The 23,530-nt window shown below is 45.7% G+C and overlaps 1 protein-coding gene across 2 annotated transcripts; it reads left to right on the forward strand.

The window, feature by feature from the left end:
• The first annotated feature begins 1,034 nt into the window (after positions 1 to 1,034).
• Positions 1,035 to 18,210, forward strand: fbxl20 (F-box and leucine-rich repeat protein 20). Of its 2 annotated transcripts, XM_083649126.1 has the most exons (15): positions 1,035 to 1,157; positions 5,716 to 5,777; positions 7,457 to 7,511; positions 7,619 to 7,693; positions 7,797 to 7,891; positions 8,022 to 8,090; positions 8,667 to 8,762; positions 8,947 to 9,073; positions 11,617 to 11,691; positions 13,140 to 13,270; positions 14,030 to 14,090; positions 14,669 to 14,713; positions 14,819 to 14,875; positions 15,034 to 15,246; positions 18,086 to 18,210. In XM_083649126.1, the coding sequence occupies exons 1-15, from the start codon at positions 1,116 to 1,118 to the stop codon at positions 18,191 to 18,193; spliced, it is 1,311 nt and encodes a 436-aa protein (XP_083505252.1). In that variant the 5' UTR covers positions 1,035 to 1,115; the 3' UTR covers positions 18,194 to 18,210. The 2 variants fall into 2 exon arrangements, with proteins under 2 accessions (XP_083505252.1, XP_083505253.1); XM_083649127.1 differs by lacking the exon at positions 8,667 to 8,762.
• Positions 18,211 to 23,530: the final 5,320 nt, after the last annotated feature.

A 23,530-nucleotide genomic window follows, 5' to 3' on the forward strand; every position in this document is an offset into this window, starting at 1 on the left:
TTTAATGCGCATCTATGTGTGCGACAGAAGAAGAAAAAAACACTTACGTGACATTTGTTACATTTTACTATCTGCTTCTTTGGGGTTTGTTACATTTTTTACGCCAGTCCTTTCCCGCTATGATGACGCGCGGTTGACGCGCGTGTTGGTTGGATGCGTTGCCATGCTGGGGGCGGGGCCAGCGACAAACGGGAAGTGGCGTTTTCCTACTAGTCTAACAAAAGTTACAATTAGTATATTTGGTGGAAATAAATGGCTACAACCCCTGCTGAATAAATGTCACAGAATGGAGATCAGGGTTTAAATGGCACATGATGGGTAGATTGTGTCACGGGAGGCCATACAGTATCTTATCTGAGGGTCTCTGTGTATAAATCGAATTATGAACAATTGGTTCACAGGTCACAGGCCTTCAAGTGGAGCCCGACCAAAGTTAGACAGGCACTCTAGGACGCTTGTTGTCATAAAAAAAACATATTTGATTATATCTCATGGGTGTCTTCCTTTAGGTGGCATTAAAAACGATAATAATCTGTCCACAAACCTCTTTGAGTTTAACGTTACTGGTACCTTAATGAGGGTAGCCATACTATTTATATGTTTTTTGACAGACCACTTTATTATGTGTGCTGATAAACATGTACAAGGCCTCCTGCAGTACGCCTGAGCTTTTGTTATAAAAGGCAAACTAAAAAAGTAGCCTATGTAAACAACATGCAATTAGCCTATATAGTCGTTTATGTTTGGGCAATATTAGGCTATATAATTGCTATTGATATTTTTTAATTGATGTAACATTAGGCGTATCAACTTCATTTTAGGCTAGATCATATCGGGCTATTGTGTGGATGGGAGGCTACACGGGGAGGAGGAGGCGGCGAGGGAGAAGTGAGCAGATAAGAGAGCTGGCTTGTCGGCTGGTGTATATTTTATCCCAGAAAAAGAGAGCTCTTGCGTTTGTGTTACAGGCCGAAAAACAACGGGATTGCACCTTTGGAGCTACCGAGAGGACGGTAGCATGATAGTTGTGGAAGGGAATCGGCAAGAAGAGGGCCCGTATCTACATTTTACTGCGCCTACAGCAGTTTCATTGAGTCTGTAAACCCACGTCCGACATGGGGAAGGAGGTAAACGGCGTTTCTCGGAGCCGGTTTGAGGTGAGTTGACTATGTATAATAATTGACAGTGACTGACATACATTCAACTGACCCTTCATTAACGTTAGGATGCGGGCCTACTTGATGTTCGTCGCTGTATTTTAGTGTAAAACGGCTATTTGGTGCAGCTTCCGCAGTCAGTGTTTTGGATTAGGTCAAACGCTGTTTTGTCCCAACAACAACATCATTATACAGCTAACGCTAGCATGTTATTTCGTTGAGGACCCGAATGGGTGGTTTCCGTTTAGCCTGCCGTGCTGTTCGATAATGAAACATTTGGGGTTTTTAAAGGTCCTCAAATGTCCTCGCCCCGTCAAAACAAAGACAATGAAGAGGCTGTACACACAGCACGCCGAAGACAGCTCACATACACATTCAAACATCAAGCACGAACGTGTATTTCCTGGCTACACTTTAGTACGACGCGCTAGGTGTTTTATAAGTGCGTCTATATCTTCGGGAATGGGGTTTTATGTCATTTTCTGGGGCCGTCTGATGAGCTGTCCATGGCCGCTGCGGTTGCGGGGGGCCTCAGGCTGTGACTGCTAACCATGGACCCGGTGTTGGATCAGCCATACTATAGCTCCACTGGACTAGCATGGCTTACACAGCACACAATATAAACCTGAACTGAGCAGAGACCTGTACACATACATAAATGCTCACCAGCATTCACCGCAGATAATAAACTTTGTGTCGCAGGCAGCGTTGTGAAATATTATGGTGAAAACTTGAAAAAAGACACTAACGTTATGTATCCGCCCCGTGACATTGGCCTTTACAGTGAGAGCACTCGGTGTTGTTTAATCCCTAGCTAGCGTGGGATTTGTGTGTGGTTTTATTTATTTTTAACGGTGCAACAGCTGACGACTCAGAAGATTCAGGCCGTTACCTTCTGGCCCGACAGCTGCGGTGGAGCTATGTGAAGCTAGCGGCAGTCAGACAGGTGACGAGCGGAAGTAAGGCGATTTTGCCTTCAAAATAAAAGCGCAAATTTGCCACTGTTCGGAGCTCCTCTTCTGTGGTCTGTTTAGGCCCTGGCCTAAACAAAACTTTAGGGACAGATGTGCAATAGCTAATGGGTTTAAACAGAATTTGATAAGACAGCAGTCACCCTTCCAAATTTTCTGATTGGTCTTTAAGCCTCTTTCAGGATTTAATTGTGTGCCTCTCCTAACAATCGTATAAGGGACTGTGTAGGAGCAAAGTGACAACACAGTCCTGAAAGGAGCTAATCTAGCCTAGGAAATTTGAAACATCCCCAGCATTTTTTTTTACTGCAAATTCCTCTGTATATATTCATTTTGGAATGTTCTATTACTAAATATTGCAATTAGGGTTTGTCTAATTTATTGATTTGATGACATCTCAGGTCGATATTTGCCTTCAAAATTGGATATCATGCAGACAATGCCATTCACCGCGAACATCATATGTGATGCAGTTTCTTTAATTAAATTTGTATTGCATGATTAAACAATGATACACTGTTTGACAATGGGAAGCCCATAACATGATTACCAATCTGGGAACCCAGAGTCTATTTATATTTGAAAAATAGACTCTGGGACAGCCGTACCATTTTTACCAGGTTCCTGTACAGCGCGCTTCCTGTATAGCGCGCCTCTCCTGCCACCGCCACTTCCTTTTCCGCGTCCGTGCTCCACTGTTTACAGACTTAGCAACTTGTGCCGCAACTTTCCAGTAATTGTCCACTGTTGCTTTAAGACGAGTTGACGTCTTCTATGCAGTGTGTTTATGCGTTAACGTTATTAGTGAATAGCCGAAACAGACGCGGAAAAGGAAGTGACGGTGGCTTTTCCGTCGCTTCCGCTTTCCTTTTCCGCGTCCATTTTGGCTATTCACTAGTAATAACGTTAACGCATAAACACATTGCATAGAAGACGTCAACTCGTCTTAAAACAACAGTGGAAAATTACTGGAAAGTTGCGGCGCAAGTTGCTATTTAGACTGTAAACAATGGAGCGCTGAAAAGGAAGTGATGGTGGCAGGAGAGGCTCGCTGTACAGGAAGCTGGGGAAAACGGTAGGGCTAGGGTTCCCAGATTGCATGATTACTGACTGGATTCCACACAAATGTGAATTATTGAATATAGACATTACTATTATCCTGGATTTCAGTGGAGAGTCCCAGTTATGTCACGGTTTGGTACGTTTTTCGATACAGCAAACAAGTAGAAATGCCAGAGAAATTTCCTTTATTTATTTTCTTTATTCTACTTATTTATTTTGTTATTTTCAGTCACCTTCACCTTTCGTCTTTTTTGTCTCAGTTTTAGTTTACTGTGATAAAAGACTTGAATTGTTCAGCAGTGAAAGATTTGTTCGGTTTGCAATGCATATTGGTCCAATACGATATGGTACGATAAGGTTCAATTCAATATGGGGTACATGTTACACCCCTAAAAAATATAGAATATTGCCACAAAACATCAGCTCTTTAGCCTGGGAACCTGACGAATCTGCAAGCCCATGTCTGGCAATGCCAGGCTAGCTCTTAGGAGCTCCACTGCAAAACAGAAGTGTTGGTTGTTATCAGCCATCAAAAACCCATGCTGGTCAGTTTTATTTTGAAAGTTGTGACCGGAAAATTTGTTTATGTTTTCTGGCTGGCTTGACACAGCCCTGCGGTAGAAAGCCTACGTGATCTGTAGTTCATTTATTAGCACCACAACAATAGACTACAACAGTCTGGAAACTGGGCACATGTTGTTATGTTTGTCAGTCAATGGAATTTGTCAATAATAACTAGTTGTGATTGACATTACCTAACCACTCCGCTGTCCATATGGGCTTGATGTTAGCAGGGTGTAGCCATTTAAGCTGCAATCAACATCACAATCTAAATTTATTGCTGACAGATTCCCATGGGCATTTCATAGATTTAGGGATAAACTAACCCAACACACTTTACCCACCACTCTGACATAAATTACCTACATAAATCCATAGTATCATTCAAACGGATGTAAATTTATTCTGGGAATGGGGTCTTTAAGGCAACATACATAATTGATTTTTGTGATGTTTAACAATAAACACCAGCTGGAGGTCACAGTTCACCCATCTCTTAATGTCCCTCCACATCACTGACCAGCAGAGGAAACATAATGCTCACATTCATGCAGCATCAGGTTCAAAAGGGGACAGTGTTTGCCCGTTGACCATGCGCATCTGGTTCTTTTGGAAGCGGCCCTGGATTATTTGGCCGGTTGAGTAGTGCTCTGAAAGGCGAGCTGTCACAGTCAATTTACCCCAAATCCAAATGCAAAATGTCTGCCCCATCCTCCCTCAACATTTACACGTCGGTGCTGGCAGGCAGCCCCTGCGTGTGTGTGTGTGTGTGTGTGTGTGTGTGTGTGTGTGTGTGTGTGTGTGTGTGTGTGTGTGTGTGTGTGTGTGTGTGTGTGTGTGTGTGTGTGTGTGTGTGTGTGTGTGTGTGTGTGTGTGTGTGTGTGTGTGTGTGTGTGTGTGTGAGAGACATAGAAGAGGCTTTGACCTAGAGCTCGCTGTGTTTTTGAAAGTCCCATCATTAAATTTCAACAGGCAGAAGTTTGTTTTGCCGAATTGATATATCTGCTTGGTGAAGAACAAGCTGTTGTGAATATGTTTTTAAGATATACTGTATCTCCCTTGATCAAATGACTGACTAATGCCCAATTTGACTAATATACTGCCATTGGACTTGTGAATCATTCCTTTGCCTTAAAGTCAGTGAAGAAACATTACATTTACTGTTGAATGATTATATTTATCTGCAAGGAAGTGCAAATAACGACTAGCTAATTTAGTGTACAGATGTTTGCCTCTTGTGAATATCATGTTCCTGTTCCTTCCTCCTTTTAAAGACAGGAAAAAAAGAAAAGAAATAAATAAAAACATTAGATTGATCTGTCTGAGTCCATAGAGTAAAATGGATTGAGCCAGATGTTGCTCACAGATTAGCTTATAGACCGTCGTCCTCTCACCCGATTGGACTTTACAATCTAGCGGAAGATTCCAAACAAACTGTGGGAAGCCTGCGGTCCTGAGTGGGTAGCTGGGTCTTTTTAAATGCTAATTCACTGTCTGTTGGCATTTCCATGAAATATAGGCTAGTATTTGTCTTCACAGACCGTGCAATTATATAAGCAGCCGCTATTCTTCAGAGAGCCACAAAAGATATAATTGTCGTTAACTCCAATATACATCCTCAGTACATGCTGATGTGTGGACACTGTGCGAATGTAATTGTCTAAAAACAACATGAAACTGAATAAGGAAAGAATATGCATGCAAACAGAGGCTATCGCAGCTCTTGAGGAGGTACAAGGTCCTATTATTTTTGCTTAGAAGACAGAAAACCCTTCCTGCACATCTGCTTCATCCTCTGCCGGCCTCCGTGTTTTCCGAGCCTTGACATTGGACGTGTTTGATGAGATTGTGACGGTTAACCTTGGTTATGTGCTGGAGGCGTCCTTGAGTCACGTGGTGGATGGAGGAGGCACCACCACCACGCAGCCTGCGAGGGCTAACGTTATCCTCTGCCCCCTTTTCAGATGTTCTCAAACAGCGACGAGGCCGTCATCAACAAGAAGCTACCTAAGGAGCTGTTGCTACGGTGAGTGATGTTTCTAAATGGTTCAGTCAGTTTCTCCAGGGTTAAAATGGCGTGTTGCGCACTCAACGCTCCCCGCCCACTCTCTGGTCCCGATTAGCACGTCCAAACACACACAAAGGGCACCAATGACCTTGCAGCCCACCAGCCCAACCCACACACACACACACACACACACACCCAACCTCTCAACCACACTCCACACCACACACACACACACCGTGCAGCTCCCCATCATAGTACACTCACTTGACGTTATTGACATTTAGAGCTCAACAAAACCTCGAGCAATGGATAAAGCCATTCACTTCTCCTCAGCTAATTCGTCAACTAAACCAAGGCAACAGACCACCATGCTGCGAATGTACCCTCCTCTGCCCTCCCCCATGAGAAAAGTGTAATTACAAACAGATGCTTGAGGCTATAAAACATTCAAATCGATTTAAGACACCCAAAAAGTGAAGAGCCCCTGAGCAAACAGAAAATGGAGGCCATAACTCAAGCCGGGGCCTTGCCAGCCGAGCTGCCTGGTCTGCGGCTGCTGACTCTGCACTGCCCGGCCAGGTGCAGCGGCCTGATTTGTGGGGCTGTGCCTGGGCTCGCTGCATCCCCGCTGTAGCCCTAACAGCAGCGTTTGTGTTCCTGCATTGTGGCTCCTTCAGTCTCTTCAGCTTTAGTCCTAACAGCAGCGTTTGTGTTCCTGCATGGCTCCTTCAGTCTCTCCAGCTTTAGTCCTAACAGCAGCGTTTGTGTTCCTGCATGGCTCCTTCAGTCTCTTCAGCTTTAGCCCTAACAGCAGCGTTTGTGTTCCTGCATGGCTCCTTCAGCCTCTCCAGCTTTAGTCCTAACAGCAGCGTTTGTGTTCCTGCATTGTGGCTCCTTCAGTCTCTCCAGCTTTAGTCCTAACAGCAGCGTTTGTGTTCCTGCATTGTGGCTCCTTCAGTCTCTCCAGCTTTAGTCCTAACCGCAGCGTTTGTGTTCCTGCATGGCTCCTTCAGCCTCTCCAGCTTTAGTCCTAACAGCAGCGTTTGTGTTCCTGCATTGTGGCTCCTTCAGCCTCTCCAGCTTTAGTCCTAACAGCAGCGTTTCTCTTCCTGCATTGTGGCTCCTTCAGCCTCTCCAGCTTTAGCCCTAACAGCACGTTTGTGTTCCTGCATTGTGGCTCCTTCACAGCCTCTCCAGCTTTAGCCCTAACAGCACGTTTGTGTTCCTGCATTGTGGCTCCTTCAGTCTCTCCAGCTTTAGTCCTAACAGCAGCGTTTGTGTTCCTGCATTGTGGCTCCTTCAGTCTCTCTAGCTTTAGCCCTAACAGCAGCGTTTCTCTTCCTGCATTGTGGCTCCTTCAGTCTCTCTAGCTTTAGCCCTAACAGCAGCGTTTCTCTTCCTGCATTGTGGCTCCTTCAGCCTCTCCAGCTTTAGCCCTAACAGCAGCGTTTCTCTTCCTGCATTGTGGCTCCTTCACAGCCTCTCCAGCTCCAAAAGGAGATGGCACGTCTCGCCGTCATGCTTAGAGTAAACAGGCCTCTCCTGCAAACAGGGTAAACACATCTATCCTGCCTGACAGTCAAAGACAATATTAGCAGATTCACTCGTGTGTGTGTGTGTGTGTGTGTGTGTGTGTGTGTGTGTGTGTGTGTGTGTGTGTGTGTGTGTGTGTGTGTGTGTCCCTTTCTGTCTTCCAGAATCTTCTCCTTTCTGGATGTGGTGACACTCTGCCGCTGTGCCCAGGTCTCACGGGTGAGTCTGTGTTCAACGTGTGTGTGTTTGTCTGTCCTTCAGTGTGTGTGTGTGTAAAGTTTGAGAGGAACATTTATTTGAACCTGTTTCTCCCTCCCTACTTTCAGTCCTGGAATGTTCTGGCCTTGGATGGCAGCAACTGGCAACGGATCGACCTCTTCGACTTTCAGCGAGACATTGAGGTGAGTGAGTCGGACCCGCTTTACTCTGTCTGAACCAGTAACTTCAGTCTGTCTTTCCTCCTGTATTTTCTCCTTTTCACCTCAAACTGTAATGTATGCCTAGGGCCGGGTGGTGGAGAACATCTCAAAGCGATGTGGGGGTTTCCTTAGGAAGCTGAGCCTGCGCGGGTGCCTGGGTGTGGGAGACAGTGCCCTGAGGTGAGTTTGTGCCGTCACAGTGGTGGGGTTTGTTCAAGGACAGATCCTGTAGAAAGAGGGACGAGCCTACATACAAGCAAACATGTGAGTGCTTATGTTTTCTGTTTGTTTTTTCTTTGTTTGTTTGTAGGACGTTCTCCCAGAACTGCAGGAACATCGAGCTGCTGAGTCTGAACGGCTGCACCAAGATCACTGACAGGTTTGTGTGTTATTGTTTCCTGTAACCAGAGTTGTAGTCAAGTCACTATGTCTCGAGTCCGAGTCGAGTCTTGACTCCCCAGTGTTCGAGTCCAAGTCCGAGTCACCATAGAAGAGTCCGAGTCGGGTTCATGTCAAGTCCCCATCACCTGAATCCGGAGTTACTGAACATGAGCGTGACTCCACATGCAAGTGGAACACACGTGCCTGCCCTTGCACAAAATTGAATAATGTCATGGTATTAATATAGGTAACAATTGAATAATGTCATGGTATTAATATAGGTAACAATATCTAATGGCAAATTATTAGGGCCTTTAAAAAAAACTTAACAAAACAAAAAACAGTCTTTATCAATGAACAAGTCCGAGTCCTCGTCTCCAACTTCTGAGTCAGAATGCATGAATGCTCGAGTCCAAGTCAAAGGCCGAGTCGTCATCATCATCACTGCTCAAGTCCTGAAAATGAGTCCAGGACACGTCAGACACTCGACTTGACTACAACACTGCCTGTAACGGTGCTGCCCAGTGTAAGGCCACGTCTCCATCAAAGCACTCTCTTGTTGTCTCTTTTGCAGCACATGTAATAGCCTCAGCAAGTTCTGTCCGAAGCTGAAGCACCTGGACCTCGCCTCCTGTACCTCAATCACCAACCTGTCCCTCAAAGCTCTCAGGTGCGCAGGCCAGGGGTCAACTTATGTTGAGTAGGAAGCACCTCTGACTTGCAGCAGATGGTTGCCTCTGTGCTGAGCACATGCATTGTGGGCAGGTTATGGGAATAATGTGACGGGTTGAATGTTGGTGTGTAAGTTATGGCTCAACTTCTCACCTGTTTCTCCACTCTTCCCTCCCCCCTAGTGAGGGCTGTCCCCTGCTGGAGCAGCTCAACATCTCCTGGTGTGATCAGGTCACCAAGGACGGCATCCAGGCTCTGGTGCGATCCTGCCCCGTGCTCAAAGGCCTTTTCCTCAAGGGCTGCACACAGGTACGGGGACGGGCTGAGGGCGGAGACTGACGGAGCTCAATGTCTGCTTTAATTCAAGATTCAAGATTTGTATTGTCCCTCCATGGTACAAGAACGCACGTGTGAAATTCATATGCCGTGTAGGCTCCGTTACAGACAAGGTGCAGTAGGTAAAATATGTGCAAAATCACAGCAAACACAATCACAACAACAACAATAGTGCAACATAGTTAACTAGGGAAAACAATGTAAACAGTGTATGTAAATAGAATAACAAGGTATTAAAATACGGTATTAAAATAGAATAATAAGGTATTAAAATAGAATAAGATGGAATAGATATAAAAGTGTCCAGATGTGCAAAGAGGTGTGCAAATGTCAATAATCCAGGTTTATTGAGGGTTTATTTATTGAGGAGTCTCGTAGCCTGCGGAAAGAAACTGTCCCGCAAACAGTTTGTGCGTGCTTTCAGGACCTTGTATCTTCTCCCTGAGGGCAACAGGGAGAACAGGCTGTTGTGCGGGTGGTTCATGTCCTTGATGATCTTCCGGGACCTCCCAAGGCACCGCTGATTGTACAGTTCCTGCAGTTTTGGCAGTTCACATCCTGTCACGTGCTGGGCCGCGCGCCTCACCCTTCTCAGCGCCTTGTGGTCCATGGTGGTACAGTTCCCGTACAAGGTAGTGAAACAGCCGGTCAGCAGGCTCTCAATGGTGCCTCTGTAGAAGCCTCTGAGGATTTTGGGCCTCAGGCCAAATTTCTTTTAAGCGTCTGAGTCTGTGTAGTCGCTGTTGGGCTTTTTGACGAGAGTGGCGGTGTGGCTGGCCCATGTCAGGTACTTGAAGCTGTCCACCCTTTCCACCACTGTGCCGTTGATGGTGACTGGGGGGTGAGTCTCCCTCCCCTTCCTGTAATCCACAATGACCTCCTTGGTCTTGGAGACGTTCAGGGAGAGGTGTTTGTCCTGGCACCACTGTTCCAGGGCATCCATCTCTTTCCTGTAGGCCGTCTCATCAACATTGGAGATCAGCCCCACAACTGCTGTGTCGTCTGCAAACTTCATGATGGTGTTTGAAGTCTGTGTCGCCACGCAGTCGTGGGTTTAAAGGTCGTACCAGAAGAGGCTGGAGACACAGCCCTGAGGCGCTCCTATGCTGATGGTCAGTGGGGAGGAGGTGTGGTTGTCCACTCTCACCACCTGGCGGCGGTCTGTCAGAAAGTCCAGGATCCAGTTTCAATTCAGTTTGAAAAGGGGGCATTTGGTTTGTAGACAGGTTTTTCTCTAGAAATACATAATGAAAACACAATGAACACAGTAAACAAATACGTAACATAGAACCCAATTAAAGCAGTAATCTCCAAAATAATTGTTTTGTTTTATTACGCCACGGTTTGAATGTGTTTGTTTATCTCATCTATCATTATCTTTAATTTGGCATTGTTATCTAGGGTCCCCACATTCAAAAGCCATCCCACCGCAATCTAGAAATGTACATTGGGTTGGGCTGGAGTAGCATTTAGCAGTAGTAGTGAAGGCTTTGCGGCCTTTCCTCAACGCAGATCTGCCCGTCGCGATCTCTGCGCTGACCCACGCCACTTTCCCGGTCACGGGGCACCTTGGCTCTCGGTCAGCTGCTCGGTGTGTCCAAGCGTCTGTTGTGTTTAGCTGGAATCTCACCGTGTGAAAGGAGGGACCCTCCGGTCCAGAAACACAAACACATAAACGTCCACTTGCTTCAGTCCATTCTGAGTCCCATGTGGAATTGTGTTTCAATACAGCGTCTGCCAAACGTTTCCACACGCCTCCTTTGTCTCTCTCTCTGTGTCTGTCTCTCGCTCAATCACCTCAAACCACACCCGCTCCTCGGGGTAATGGTGATGGACAGCTCGCAAGGCCGCCCTCTTAGCCAGGTCCCAACCAACCACAGTCCACACTTCCCTAACACGTGTGAACGCTTAGCCAATCCCGCAAATGGGTGACTTTGATTAACAGCCAAACTAAACCAATGGTTGTTCCTGAATTCAACATGCCTGAATGATGTGACCTTATCAGATGACATCTATCTGAGCATTGACAACTCCTAAATAATGTGACGTAGCGACCGTGGCCCCATATTTCTGTTTCACTTTGTTTTTGGTGCTAAGCGGTTATTGTTGCGATGTTTTTTCACTGCACTTCCCTGTTTGTCCTTTATGGTGACGTCTTTTCCCTTGGATTTTCTGTTGATGAAGTTGACTTCCTGTAGGTGACGCTCTTTTCTTTGTCTGTTCAGCCATGGTTTAGAACAGCAAATGCTAAAATGTTTAATGAAGTGGGTATACAGTAGGTTGAATCACTACTGTGTTGTATCAGCTGGTGATAGAGTATCAAAACAAGACATTTATTTACATGAACGTGTCACAGATGATATTACTTTTAAAGCATGTATCAAATCACATTACATGCCTTGTCGTTGACCTTGTAAATGGCACATAGCCAGTGAGATGGAGTGCGGGAAGCGGGTTAGATCATAGGGCTGCTGGTGTAATTTGATTACAGGTGACACTGTCCATCTCTCCTGCAGCTAGAAGACGAGGCTCTGAAGCATATTGGGGCTCACTGTCCAGAGCTGGTCACACTCAACCTGCAGACATGCTCAGTAAGTACATTCGACACGCCTGGAAGATGATCGTTTTGCTGCCGCACGTCGTATTCAAAACCTCACAGTCACAACAACTTTATTCTCATGCTTTGGTTTCATATCAGCGGTGCTCCTGTTTGGCCGCTATAATCATACTTGACATTTCATCTTGGTGAAATGGAATGCCTCCCTGTAAACACGGTTATGAAACTCCTGAGCAAGTGTGTGCATCCTGGTAATAGTGTGTGAAACCTGCTCAGACAATGCAATTGTTTCTCTCTGGTGTCTTCTGCTCCGGCATCTGTCTCCAAGACTCTCCTCATTCATCACCTGTCCTCCTCTTCCCCTCCTCTCCCTCTCATCCATCACCTCGGGAACTCTTCCTCTCATCCTGTGCCAATTGTTACACCCAGGGCCCAGGCTGCCGACATGACGGTCTTTCAGAGGCTGTAGCGGGCTCATTTTTAAAGCTAGAGACAGTGAAGCTACTGGTATCATATGAAACTAGAAGACCTCTAGATCTATTGGTACCATGGACATTTTCAAATGGGTCCCTTGACCTCTCACCTCCAAGATATCTGAATAAGAATGGGTTCTCTGGGTACAAAACCTGGAGAACGTGGTTCCTCTTTGTTAGAGAAAATGATGATGGTGATGATAATATTATATTTATCGGGATATGATTCAGTTTCAATTGTTCTAGTGTCATATACTCTATCTAGTCTTAGGGGCGGCTGTAGCTCAGGAGGTAGAGCGGGTCATCCACTAATGGCTTTTGGGGGGGAAAGGTCGGTGGTTCGAACCCCGCCTCCTCCAGTCTGCATGTCGATGTGTCCTTGGGCAAGATACTGAACGCTAAGTTGCTCCCGATGGCTGTGCCAACACCCTGCCCATCACCCTGCGTGGTAGCTGGCCGCCATCGGTGTGTGAATGTGTGTGAATGGGTGAATGTACCTACTCACTAAAGCGCTTTGGATAAAAGCGCTATATAAATGCAGGCCATTTAGTCTCAGGGGTGACTGAAGTTTCTAGTTTATCCACCTTTTTTATAACCGCATGAGAGAGCTCCCGCAGACATTTATAATTAGTTTACCCACTTTTTTTTTACCACTACAGTCCTGGTTACACCTCTTTGTTATTCTGCTTTTTCTTTCTCTCTCTCTCAGCCATTCTTTCCTTGTCTGATCTTTAGTGCTACTTAAAACGACGGTGAATAGAGAAAAGAAAGACATGAACAGTTCATGTCAGAGATATTGCTGTCATCATCAAGGTGGCATATGCATAGAGTAGGTCATGAGTTAATTGTCATCAATGGATAGCAACCAGTGAACAAAGAAAATATGCATATAACCAATTATCCTCAATGTCAGATTTGTGTGACAGTTGTTAGGTGTGCGTTTCACTGTGGATGTTGATTTGAGTGACACCTCTCTCTCTCCCCCCTCTCTCTCTCTCTTTCTGAGCAGCAGATAACAGATGAGGGTCTGATCACCATTTGTCGGGGTTGTCACCGCCTGCAGTCCCTGTGTGTGTCGGGCTGTGCCAACATAACCGACGCCATCCTTCACGCCCTGGGACAGAACTGCCCCCGCCTCAGGTAAACCTCCACACCTCACATGCTGACACTTTCCCCACTTTTACCTGGGGGTTACTTCCTAGAGATCAAACCTGCTACCATAATATACACTGCAACAAGATGGCCATCTCAACAAGGCTTTTGTTCTAGTATGGAGTCTAAAATCAAATTCTTCTTAAAGCATATGGGATGGAAAATCCACAAATAGTGCGAGATCATTTCAATGCGAGTTCATTTCCAATGCAAATCAACTTGTTTCAAGAATTTACTGAAATTGATCGACCGTACTTTGATGCTAGCGAAGTGATATTATTAACTTCACACTGGAAACAAGTGGTATTCTCTTCCCTGACTGGCGGGTTTTTCACTTGTTATAAGGAAGCAAGGTTTTAATACTCACTTTCAGACTGTCTTGCTAAGATGGATAATTTTTTGCAAATGTCTTGACTTATTAAAAGCTGCTGCTAAGGTTGAGATAATGATGGGAATTATGCAGAAGAATGGATAAAAGGGCCTTGTGGCAATATCGTTATCTCAAGCCATACTTCATCCAGCTACTTTAAAGTCCCATCTCAAGCCATACTTCATCCAGCTACTTTAAAGTCCCATCTCAAGCCATACTTCATCCAGCTACTTTAAAGTCCCATCTCAAGCCATACTTCATCCATTTACTTTAAAATCCCATCCACCCTCTGCGTGCAAGAGTGAAAGACTGTAAGTGAGGCTGTCATTGAGCATCTCTCTCTCTCTCTCTCTCTCTCTCTCTCTCTCTCTCTGCAGAATATTAGAAGTGGCTCGCTGCTCTCAGCTCACAGACGTGGGCTTCACTACATTAGCACGGGTGAGTGTGGCATGCATTAATGCAGGGGTTCCCAAACCTTTCAGTCCAAGTACCACTATGTACCAAACCAAGTTTCCCAGGGACCACTTCCATTGTGCATACCATTGTGCATACCATTTTTAACCATAAAATAAAATGTAATGATTTAACCATTCAATAGCATCAGAAAGGCTAAATAACAACAAGGCTACTGATTCAAAACACACACCTACACTCAGACACGCACACACACACACACACGCACACGCACACGCACACGCACACGCACAAACACACACACACACACACACACACACACACACACACCTGCAACATTAGGCTGTGAAAAAGAGGACCCCTTTGGAAGAAAAAAACACCCAAACTATTGACTCTTGATACACAGATTCAAATATCTGAACAAGTTGAGGTAGCAATTATCTTCCCAGACACATAGAGTAACTGGTCACTCAAAGTGTCTCAGAAACGAGTTTCATAGATAGAATAGCTCAAGTGCAGTTTGTGTTTTTATATTAAAAATGTACTCAATTACCACATTAATAAAGATTCATATAACGGTGCTTTTCCTCTTCTCCTTGCAGAATTGTCACGAGCTTGAGAAGATGGACTTAGAAGAATGTGTGCAGGTAAAACCTCCGTCAGAGCTGCACATAATAAGTCAGTCCTGCTATTGGCTGTTGTACTGAGCCTGCACTTGTGAATATTTCTTTCTTTTACTGTTGCATCATCAGATCACAGATGGAACGCTTATCCAGCTGTCCATCCACTGCCCTCGTTTGCAAGTCCTGGTGAGTGTGTGCCTGTCACTTCTCTTTTGACCATCCTGGGCTCCCGTAGTCTCATTCGACCACCACTGCGTCATGTCTCCAGTCACGGAGCACGAGTTGTTCTGATGGGCAGCTGAGTAACGGAGCTCCTGTCTCTCGGTGCTGCTTTGTTCCGTCAGAGTCTGTCTCACTGCGAGCTGATCACCGACGACGGCATCCGACACCTCGGCAGCGGCCCGTGCGCTCACGACCGTCTGGAGGTGATCGAGCTGGACAACTGCCCCCTGATCACAGACGCCTCGCTGGAGCACCTGAAGAGCTGCCACAGCCTGGACCGCATCGAGCTCTACGACTGCCAGCAGATCACCCGCGCCGGCATCAAGAGACTAAGGGTGAGTTGCGTGGGCTGGCAGCAGTGAGTAAGCACCGATTCATATGCAGTATGTACTGTAAACACCCGGTTAGTTGTCTTAGCATATGCTATTTTGGTGCATGATATACAAAGTATCAGGATCAGTGCATCTATTTTCAGCATGTATGGCCCCAGAGGGAATCAAGCTCCTAATCTGAACAGTGTTAGTGCCAGGCTCAACCCATGGAGCCACACAGGGAATTGAATGTTGAAGTGATTATGTCAAAAATGATAATCAACGATTATTTTTGATTAATATTGAGATCATGATTATTTAACTTTGGGAACATCGTGCATTTATTGAATGAAAAACAACAAAGAAGAAAACTGGATTTCTTTGAACTGATATCTTCTACCAAGGGAGGTTTAAAAATAATTGGACAAATAGCCGGCTCTCCGTTCTCAACTTTAGCTGAAAAACTTCACGCACCACAGGGTGTTTGGGCTTTGGAGGAGGGGCGGAGCACACCACTGCGAGGGAAAGGGGTGCGCTGGATTTACAACACAAGACAAAATGAGAGCAACATTGATAAACGGAATGCAGCAGATTTTATCTCGATCTTGGATTTTCTTGTTTTCATAATTGTGGGAAGCCAAAATCTTGATCTTGATTAATATTAAATTCATTGTGCAGCCATAGGCGCTTGTGGGCATTTCAGTCGGTCTGTTCTGGGGTCAAGATTTTTTAGCAATTTCTCAATTTGATTGCATTTTATAATGTTCATTTATAATTACAGTTTCCCAAATATATTCTATAATCATATGGCTGGAAGACACAATGTTGAAACTATGCTTTAAATGGTAAATGGCCCGCATTTATATAGCACTTTTATCCAAAGCGCTTTACAGTGAGTAGGTACATTCACCCATTCTCACAGACATTCACACACCGATAGCGGCAAGCTACCACGCAGGGTGCTGGCAGAGCCATCTGGAGCAATTTGGGCTTCAGTATCTTGCCCAAGGACACTTCGACATGAAGACTGGAGGAGGTGGGGATCGAACCACCGACCTCTTTTATCCAAGGCGATTAGTGGACGACCCACTCTACCTCCCGAGCTACAGCCACCCCCATGCTAACCCTAACGTTTATTAGCTGACAAATCTGGGTCATATGGAAATCCTGAGTCAGCTGTAATAATTCCTTCTTCTATTTTCTATTCAAAGACAAAGTGGAACTAGAGACAAACATTTAATTGCCTAACCATATTTCTCATGATGTGAAATCCAAGCTCTCTCCTATAGACAGTTTTCACAGAATTGTGTTGCTATCATAGAATATGTGCTGTCAGTTATTGTACTAGCAGACCCCTGCAACAGGAAGTAAGCTGGGGGCAATTTAGAATGTTTATGTTGTCGAGTTGAAACCGTCTATACAGCCGTGAGAGAAACCTGAACTCACAAATATTTAGCCTCTCTTGTCCCTTGTTATAAAGCATCACAGCCCGACCAGGTTACCGAACATGAGATTAGTGTGTAGTTTGCTAACATCACATAACTGGATTTCTGGGTATCAAAGTTAAGGCCTAAACATGGTCGTCTGTCAGAGCCTCGCCCCGCCCTCCCCGTATGACGGCGGGTGGAGCCCCGTCCTACGGGGAGGGGGCGCCGTCGGCTGACGGGGGCTGCTCGAAAATGTGACTCAGCGCCGACGATACGTGCGTGACGTCAGCTGCAGGAGAGTTGTGACTGGCCGTTGCCATGGCTCATCGTCGTAAAGTCGCCTTTCAAAGCATGACGTTAGATTATAACGAACTAGTTGTGTGGCTTAGCCTTCCCAAATGTTGAGGGTCGTTTTTTAGAATTTAATACATAGAATTGGGAACGTTACATTCAATTTCATTCAGACTGCCTGGCACACAATCTCCGCCATTTTCACACGGAGCTTCCACAGGAGGAGGGAGGGTGGGAGGAGGGAGGGCGTAGTGGCGTCCGAGCATGTAGGGCTCGCTGGCGCCGCCAGACGGCGAGATGGCTCCAATTCGAGGCGGACGGACGACCATGTTTAGGCCTTTAGTTCTTCTTCTTCCCCTCCCCCCCCCCACAATTACCTCCCTTTGCGATTTGGAGCCTCCAGTGCAGAGCTGCCTGGTGCTAGTTTAGGCTCCCAGACAATTGGAGATCTCCGCCTACCAATCGTCTGGGAACTTATTGTCAAAAATAGTAGTTTGAACGGCGGCGAGAATGGCGGCTAACAAACCCCCATTTCCCATTTGTCACGTTACCGGGAATGACACTCTCCCCATTATCCTCCGTAGTGAAACGAACAGGAGATACAGCAAATCATTTTGTAACACGGAGACAGCTTTTTAAAACATTGAAAATGGATGTCCCGGGCAACGTTGCATTATTTGATTCCATTTTATCCATTTACAAGCACTAAAGACTCTGGATTGGTTCTGCGATGCAGTCTTTTTTTCTTTTTCTTTTTCCAAACTCTGAAAATTATTTTGACCCAGTTTTAACCATGAAAGCTGGGAGAAAGTTCTCAGTCTCTAGTTGAGCAACGCGTCGCGGATAGAGACTGGAAACGGAGTCTAGCCTGGTGCAACCGCGTTTAAACGTGTGGGTATGAAGCATTAACACATTGCCATGTGTTTGTTTCTCTAAACGTGTGGGTATGAACCATTAACACATTGCCATGTGTTTGTTTCTCTAAACGTGTGGATATGAAGCATTAACACGTTGCCATGTGTTTGTTTCTCTAAACGTGTGGGTATGAAGCATTAACACGTTGCCATGTGTTTGTTTCTCTAAACGTGTGGGTATGAAGCATTAACACATTGCCATGTGTTTGTTTCTCTCTCCTCTCTCCACAGACCCATCTGCCTAACATCAAAGTGCACGCGTATTTCGCTCCTGTCACTCCGCCCCCCTCGGTCGGGGGGAGCCGTCAGAGGTTTTGCCGCTGCTGCGTCCTGCTATGATGTAAAGACAACACCTCCCCTCTCCATGCACACTCCCCCCGCAGCCCATCATGTGACCCCCTGATACCCTGACCTGCCCCCCCCCCCCTCACCTCTCCTCTCCAGCCCCCTGTTATAAAGTACATGCTGGTGTGTGTCCCCCCCCCCCTTTTTTTGGAGCTGCAGAGAGAGGGAGAGAGCCAAACAACGCTACAGGGTCTCCGACAACTTTCCCAAAACATTCCCAAACCCCCCACAGCCCACACACACACACGCATCCATCCACATCCACTTTTACACAAACTGACTGGACACACACATGTACACACACACCGACAGACCACCACTAGTAGAATGCTAGTCCAGTCCTCGCTATCCCCACGGCCTGTATTCCATAGACAAACCAGTATTACATAGAGAGTTACATAAAGATCCAACCTGATCACCATTGTTAAGGGATTAGACTCTTCATTAAATGGAGTACAGCAGCGCTTCCCAACCTTTTCCGACTCATGGCCCACTTGAAAATCTCAAAAAAATACTTGCAATACCTTCGCAGACCACCAGTGGGCCCTGGCCCACAGGTTGGGGATGGCAGGAGTACAAGATGCAAAAGCTCTCACTAGACATTTTTATTTTGTGACGTCCACTCCAGTGACCATGTGGGGGCGTTTGTGAGCAACCAGACACTTGACTTAGCATGACAAGCCAGATTGCAATGGCAGACTATTGAATAGGTTGAAACACCCCCTTTGCCCCCCCTCCTCCGCCCCTCCCTCGGCGTTGAAGGTCACTTACAAGCTACCTCCAGACAGAACTGCACTTAATTTCCAGCTGCCCTTTGTAAGACCTGTGCTAGCTTTGTTCCACAGACTGCCCTCTACAGGTACTTGATTACAAAAGGCCAGAGTCACAGCCATGAACTGCCCGCACCTTCGCCCCGCCACACACACACACACACACAGACACACACACACACACACACACACACACACAGGCATATAAAGTTTGGATAGTGGACGCTCATTTTGTGATTTAAAAATGTAAATTTGCACCATTTGCACTTACATTAGAATGAATGAGACACTTTACCAAGAGAATCTGAACCGTCTCAGAATATAAGACTGTTATTTTACTGACACCACACACACAAATCCAAATGCATACACTGAGCTTGCTCCCACTATACACTCAGCTCTCTCTCTCTCTGTGTTACAATCAGAAGCTTCATCGTACTTAAGAGGGAAAAAAAGATAAAGTTAAATATTTTTCTAAAATGGACACCAATTGAGACACACAAGTGGGGACTTGAGAAGATGCCAAATGTTGCATGTAACAACTCTAGTTTTTTAAATGTAATTGTATATATGTAAGGACCGTGGGAGGCAGAGCGCCGAAGCCAGCGAAGCAGCGCCACAGAATACGACGCGAGACTGGGGTGGGTGGAGATCACCTTCGACGGGTCACGCAGTGGGAACTATAGCGAACCACACGCACATGCACCTCGGAGTGTGCATGTGCCCGAGCTTCGGAGAGAAAATTCAACCATTGAGCCAGTAGCGGACCTGGACTTTGACTGAGGAACTGAAGCTGGCCCATGTCAACAACGGAATAATATAGACACTCTTTTTGACGGAAGAAAAAAAAAGCAAAGTTGGACGGCACTACATGAGTTTGTGCTGTCAGACGAGGACAATGGAAAGAAAAAGCCAACTGAAAACAATCAAAGTATCTATTTTCAGTTTCAGTTTGGTTCATTTTGGTTGCTCTTGTTTTTGTTTTTTTTGTTGCATCGGTGACGGTTCTGATTACGAGGAACTGGTGAAGCACGCGCAGCGTCGAGAGGAGGCGCCTTGAGCGGAAGGCACTCGGCGGCGTTGGCGGCGCCCTCGGTTTTCATGAGGCCTTGCAGGGGGGGGGACAGAGGGGGCAGCGGGTTTCCACCCCCCCCCCCCCCACCCTGACCCCCTCCGTCTGTCTGGTGGGACACAGCTACGACTGAATCAGACAGGCGGAGTCACTACAGGAGGAAGTGGACTGAATCTTGAGCTGAAGCAAGTGCACAATTCTGGCCTGCTGACAGACCTGATGGAATGATTTTTGTCACAGCGGCGGGCTGACGGACTTCAGCCCCCGTATGAAGTATTGAAGCCTTTTCTTATGGATGATCTTCTCCTGCACCCGCACCTGCTTTATTCTGTTTGTCTCCTGTCTGTTTTATGATTGTGTCTTTTACCACTTTTCTTTTCTGTTCAACATGGTTTCCTCTCGCTCTCTACTCACTTTTTTCTTTTCTTTTTCTTTTGGCATTTCTGTTTTGGTGTGGTTTGGAGTGGGCCTGTTTTGTATTTGAAGTCATGAGTTCAGTGTCTCCCCAGTTGAGTTTGAGCCGTCTTCCAGTCCTCCGTTTGGGTCTGATGGAGTTTGTGTTTTTATTAAGAGTCCAATGTTACTAAATGTCCAGAGTGTAGCCTTTGTGCAGGGGAAGAGTTTGAGCCAGTGCAATTGTAATAAATGTTCAATGTGAGTTGAGGAGGAGTTTGCGATGGTTTTGTGTGTGTGTGTGTACGATCTAGGTTCTTACAAGTTGAATGTGTTTCCATCAAGGAGTCGTCCTCAGATGGGTGTTGCCGATATAACAGAAACAGTCCTCCCCTTTGTGTGCTTTCCTTTAACTTAATATGCCTTGCTTTTCCATTTCAAACAGAACAAAAACTGGTATACCGAGCGTGGAATGTTTAACTGAAACGTCCCCTTTTCACACCCTGTCTCTGTTTAAGATTCAAGCCAACCAGCAAAACTATGAATGGTGATTACTTTCTTATTGTCCTAAAAAAATCCCGGAATTTTCTCCCCTTTTCTCCCCAATTGTAATTGACCAATTCCCCTGGCTGTCCGCGTCATTGCTCCACCCCCTCTGTCGATCTGGGGAGAGCCGTAGACTTAACACATGCTTCCTCCGATACATATGCAATCGCCAGCCGCTTCTTCTCACCTGACGGTGAGGAGTGTCACCAGCAGGACGTAGCACGTGGAAGGATCACACTATTCCCCCCCATCCCCCTGAACAGGCGCCTCCGACCGACCAGAGGCAGCGACCAGGACACATAGCACCCCACCAGCTTCCCACCCGCAGACACGGCCAATTGTGTCTGTAGGAACGTCTGACCAAGCCGGAAGTACCGCTTCCGGGAATTGAACCCGGGTCGGTGGTAGGCGAGTGCTTTTACCTCCACACTACCCAGATGCCCCTGAATGGTGATTCTATTCAGTTTGTGATTTGACGGCCAGGATAATGCAAGCTGAGAAGAATCCAGCGTAATCCAGTTTGATCTGTTTTGTTTGAATGGGGTTTTATGGAGGATTAGGGGACAACCAAGAGCCAAAATGGCGGAGGTATGTAAAATGCACTCGCCTCCGGGGTTAGAACCTGTGCTCCGGGGGTTAGACAGTTAACTAGATGGGGAGGGGAACTGGGGGAAGCCATAGGATATTAATGTATGAGCCTGGATGTTACCCTCTTCCTGCATTCTATGTGATGCATGCCGAGTCATCAGTGCCGCTGACAACGCCGCGCGCTTTCAATCAAAGCCTATACACACCGGCCCCAATCAAAGCCTATACACACCGGCCCCAATCAAAGCCTATACACACTGGCCCCAATCAAACCCTGTACACACCGGCCCAGATGTACGCTGCTTTTTGGGAAATTTACACTTTGATTCAAACGTACAGCCAATCACCTCCCGAAGCATTTATAGTCTTTGCAAACAGAAGGATTAATTTCTCATCTGTCTCTTAATGAAATAAAATACACTACAGAGTTGTCTGCAGAGAGAAAAAACACTGTTCTATTTATTTATTTTTTATTTTGTCTCTGCTTAACGGTATCAACAGTAACAATTCTTTACTATGCTCTGGATCAGTTTGTTTCATGCACATTTTGGTCCCAAACACTGGAGTAAGGCTGAGGGTTAGAGCAGAGGGCAAGGGGTGAATCTACAGTGTGTCCATGGTAGATTGACACCTGATGATTTACAAATACAATTTTGACAATGACTGTAGTTCATATAATTACTGTAAATCTATTCCCTTTTTCTTTTCTTTCTTTACTTTTTTTTTTTTTTTTTTACAATTAACCGATATAAATGAATATGTACGTATGAATAAATATATACCTATATTATTAAGCTTTGTCTCGTTTCTCCTCTGTGATGCAGTCTGAAGTGTATTGGATGTTATCGGTTTCACATTTGATGGCTGTTTAACCTTAGTGCAGCACTAGATGGCAGCAACAGGCAACTTGTAAGGATTCCTCTTCACATCATGTCTGATGGCATGGCTGTGCTCAGGTGGTTGCAACAAGGTTCAGAATGTAATGTACTATTATTCAACATGTCATTGATTTGCTTTCATTAAGAGACAAATTGGTTACACCAGTGGCTCCCAAACTGGCCTCATCATAGATCGTTAGGTTTTCTTCTATATATATATCTGGCCTCATCATTCCCGAGGGAATAATTCAGCAAGATAGTTCACCCCAAAATGAAAATGGAAAGATTATTATCTCTTCGTTCCCACATCATTTGAAACTTGGCCACAAAACACATAGCGCTGTAGTTCCACCGTTAAGCCTTCCCCCAAACTATTTATTAAATGGCCATCTCAAAACCATAGAATGTCCATCAAAATCCTCCATTCTGGTGATTGTTTGTGGTTGTTTTTTCAAAATGATTGCAAAGTGGGCCCAAAAGACAAATATGTGTCTCAGTATCGCCTTTATTTTAATATGAGAGATAATGGCAAAAATGCTGGACTTTTGCACCAGCACTGCCAGCTACAAAACAGTTGTATTATGTTGCATAGGCTATTTAGTGGGACTGTTGGCATCTTTTTTCTTTTCGTTTTGTTGTTGTTTTATGCCCTTCTTTTTCCTTTTTTTTAAGCTGTGACAAGATGGCCCTGTGAACTTCTATAGTTTGTGAACCATGGTGTGTGGTTTGTGGTCCTGCAAATGACATGGGGTGAGAAAAGAATGGGAGTACTGTACATATGAATACATTGATAAGAGGATTGACTTCTCACTGGTCTCTTCTCATCTACAGTGTAGACAGACAACAACAAAAACTTTAATGCAAAAACCTTCACCTGATGGTTTTTAGATGGGGATGTGTGGTCTAAAGTGTGCCTTTTTTGGGTGGTCTAGTCATAGACATGGACGTTTTGGAACTCCTGGGGTAATGCATGCAAAGTCATGTGTGTGTGTGTGGGGGGGGGGACGTGTGTGTGTGTGTGTGTGTGTGTGTGTGTGTGTGTGTGTGTGTGTGTGTGTGTGTGTGTAGGGATGCAAACTATAGT

The sequence above is a fragment of the Poromitra crassiceps genome, assembly GCF_964638095.1.
Source record: "Poromitra crassiceps genome assembly, chromosome: 13".
Lineage (NCBI taxonomy): Eukaryota > Metazoa > Chordata > Actinopteri > Beryciformes > Melamphaidae > Poromitra > Poromitra crassiceps.

What these genes read in the sequence shown, in the direction of transcription:
- fbxl20 (XM_083649126.1), top strand. Translation starts at nt 1,116, where the DNA reads ATGGGGAAGGAGGTAAACGGCGTTTCTCGGAGCCGGTTTGAG. An exon ending in TCAACCTGCAGACATGCTCA is followed by an intron (nt 11,692 to 13,139) that starts GTAAGTACATTC and finishes CTTTCTGAGCAG; the next exon opens with CAGATAACAGATGAGGGTCT. An exon ending in ACTTAGAAGAATGTGTGCAG is followed by an intron (nt 14,714 to 14,818) that starts GTAAAACCTCCG and finishes TTGCATCATCAG; the next exon opens with ATCACAGATGGAACGCTTAT.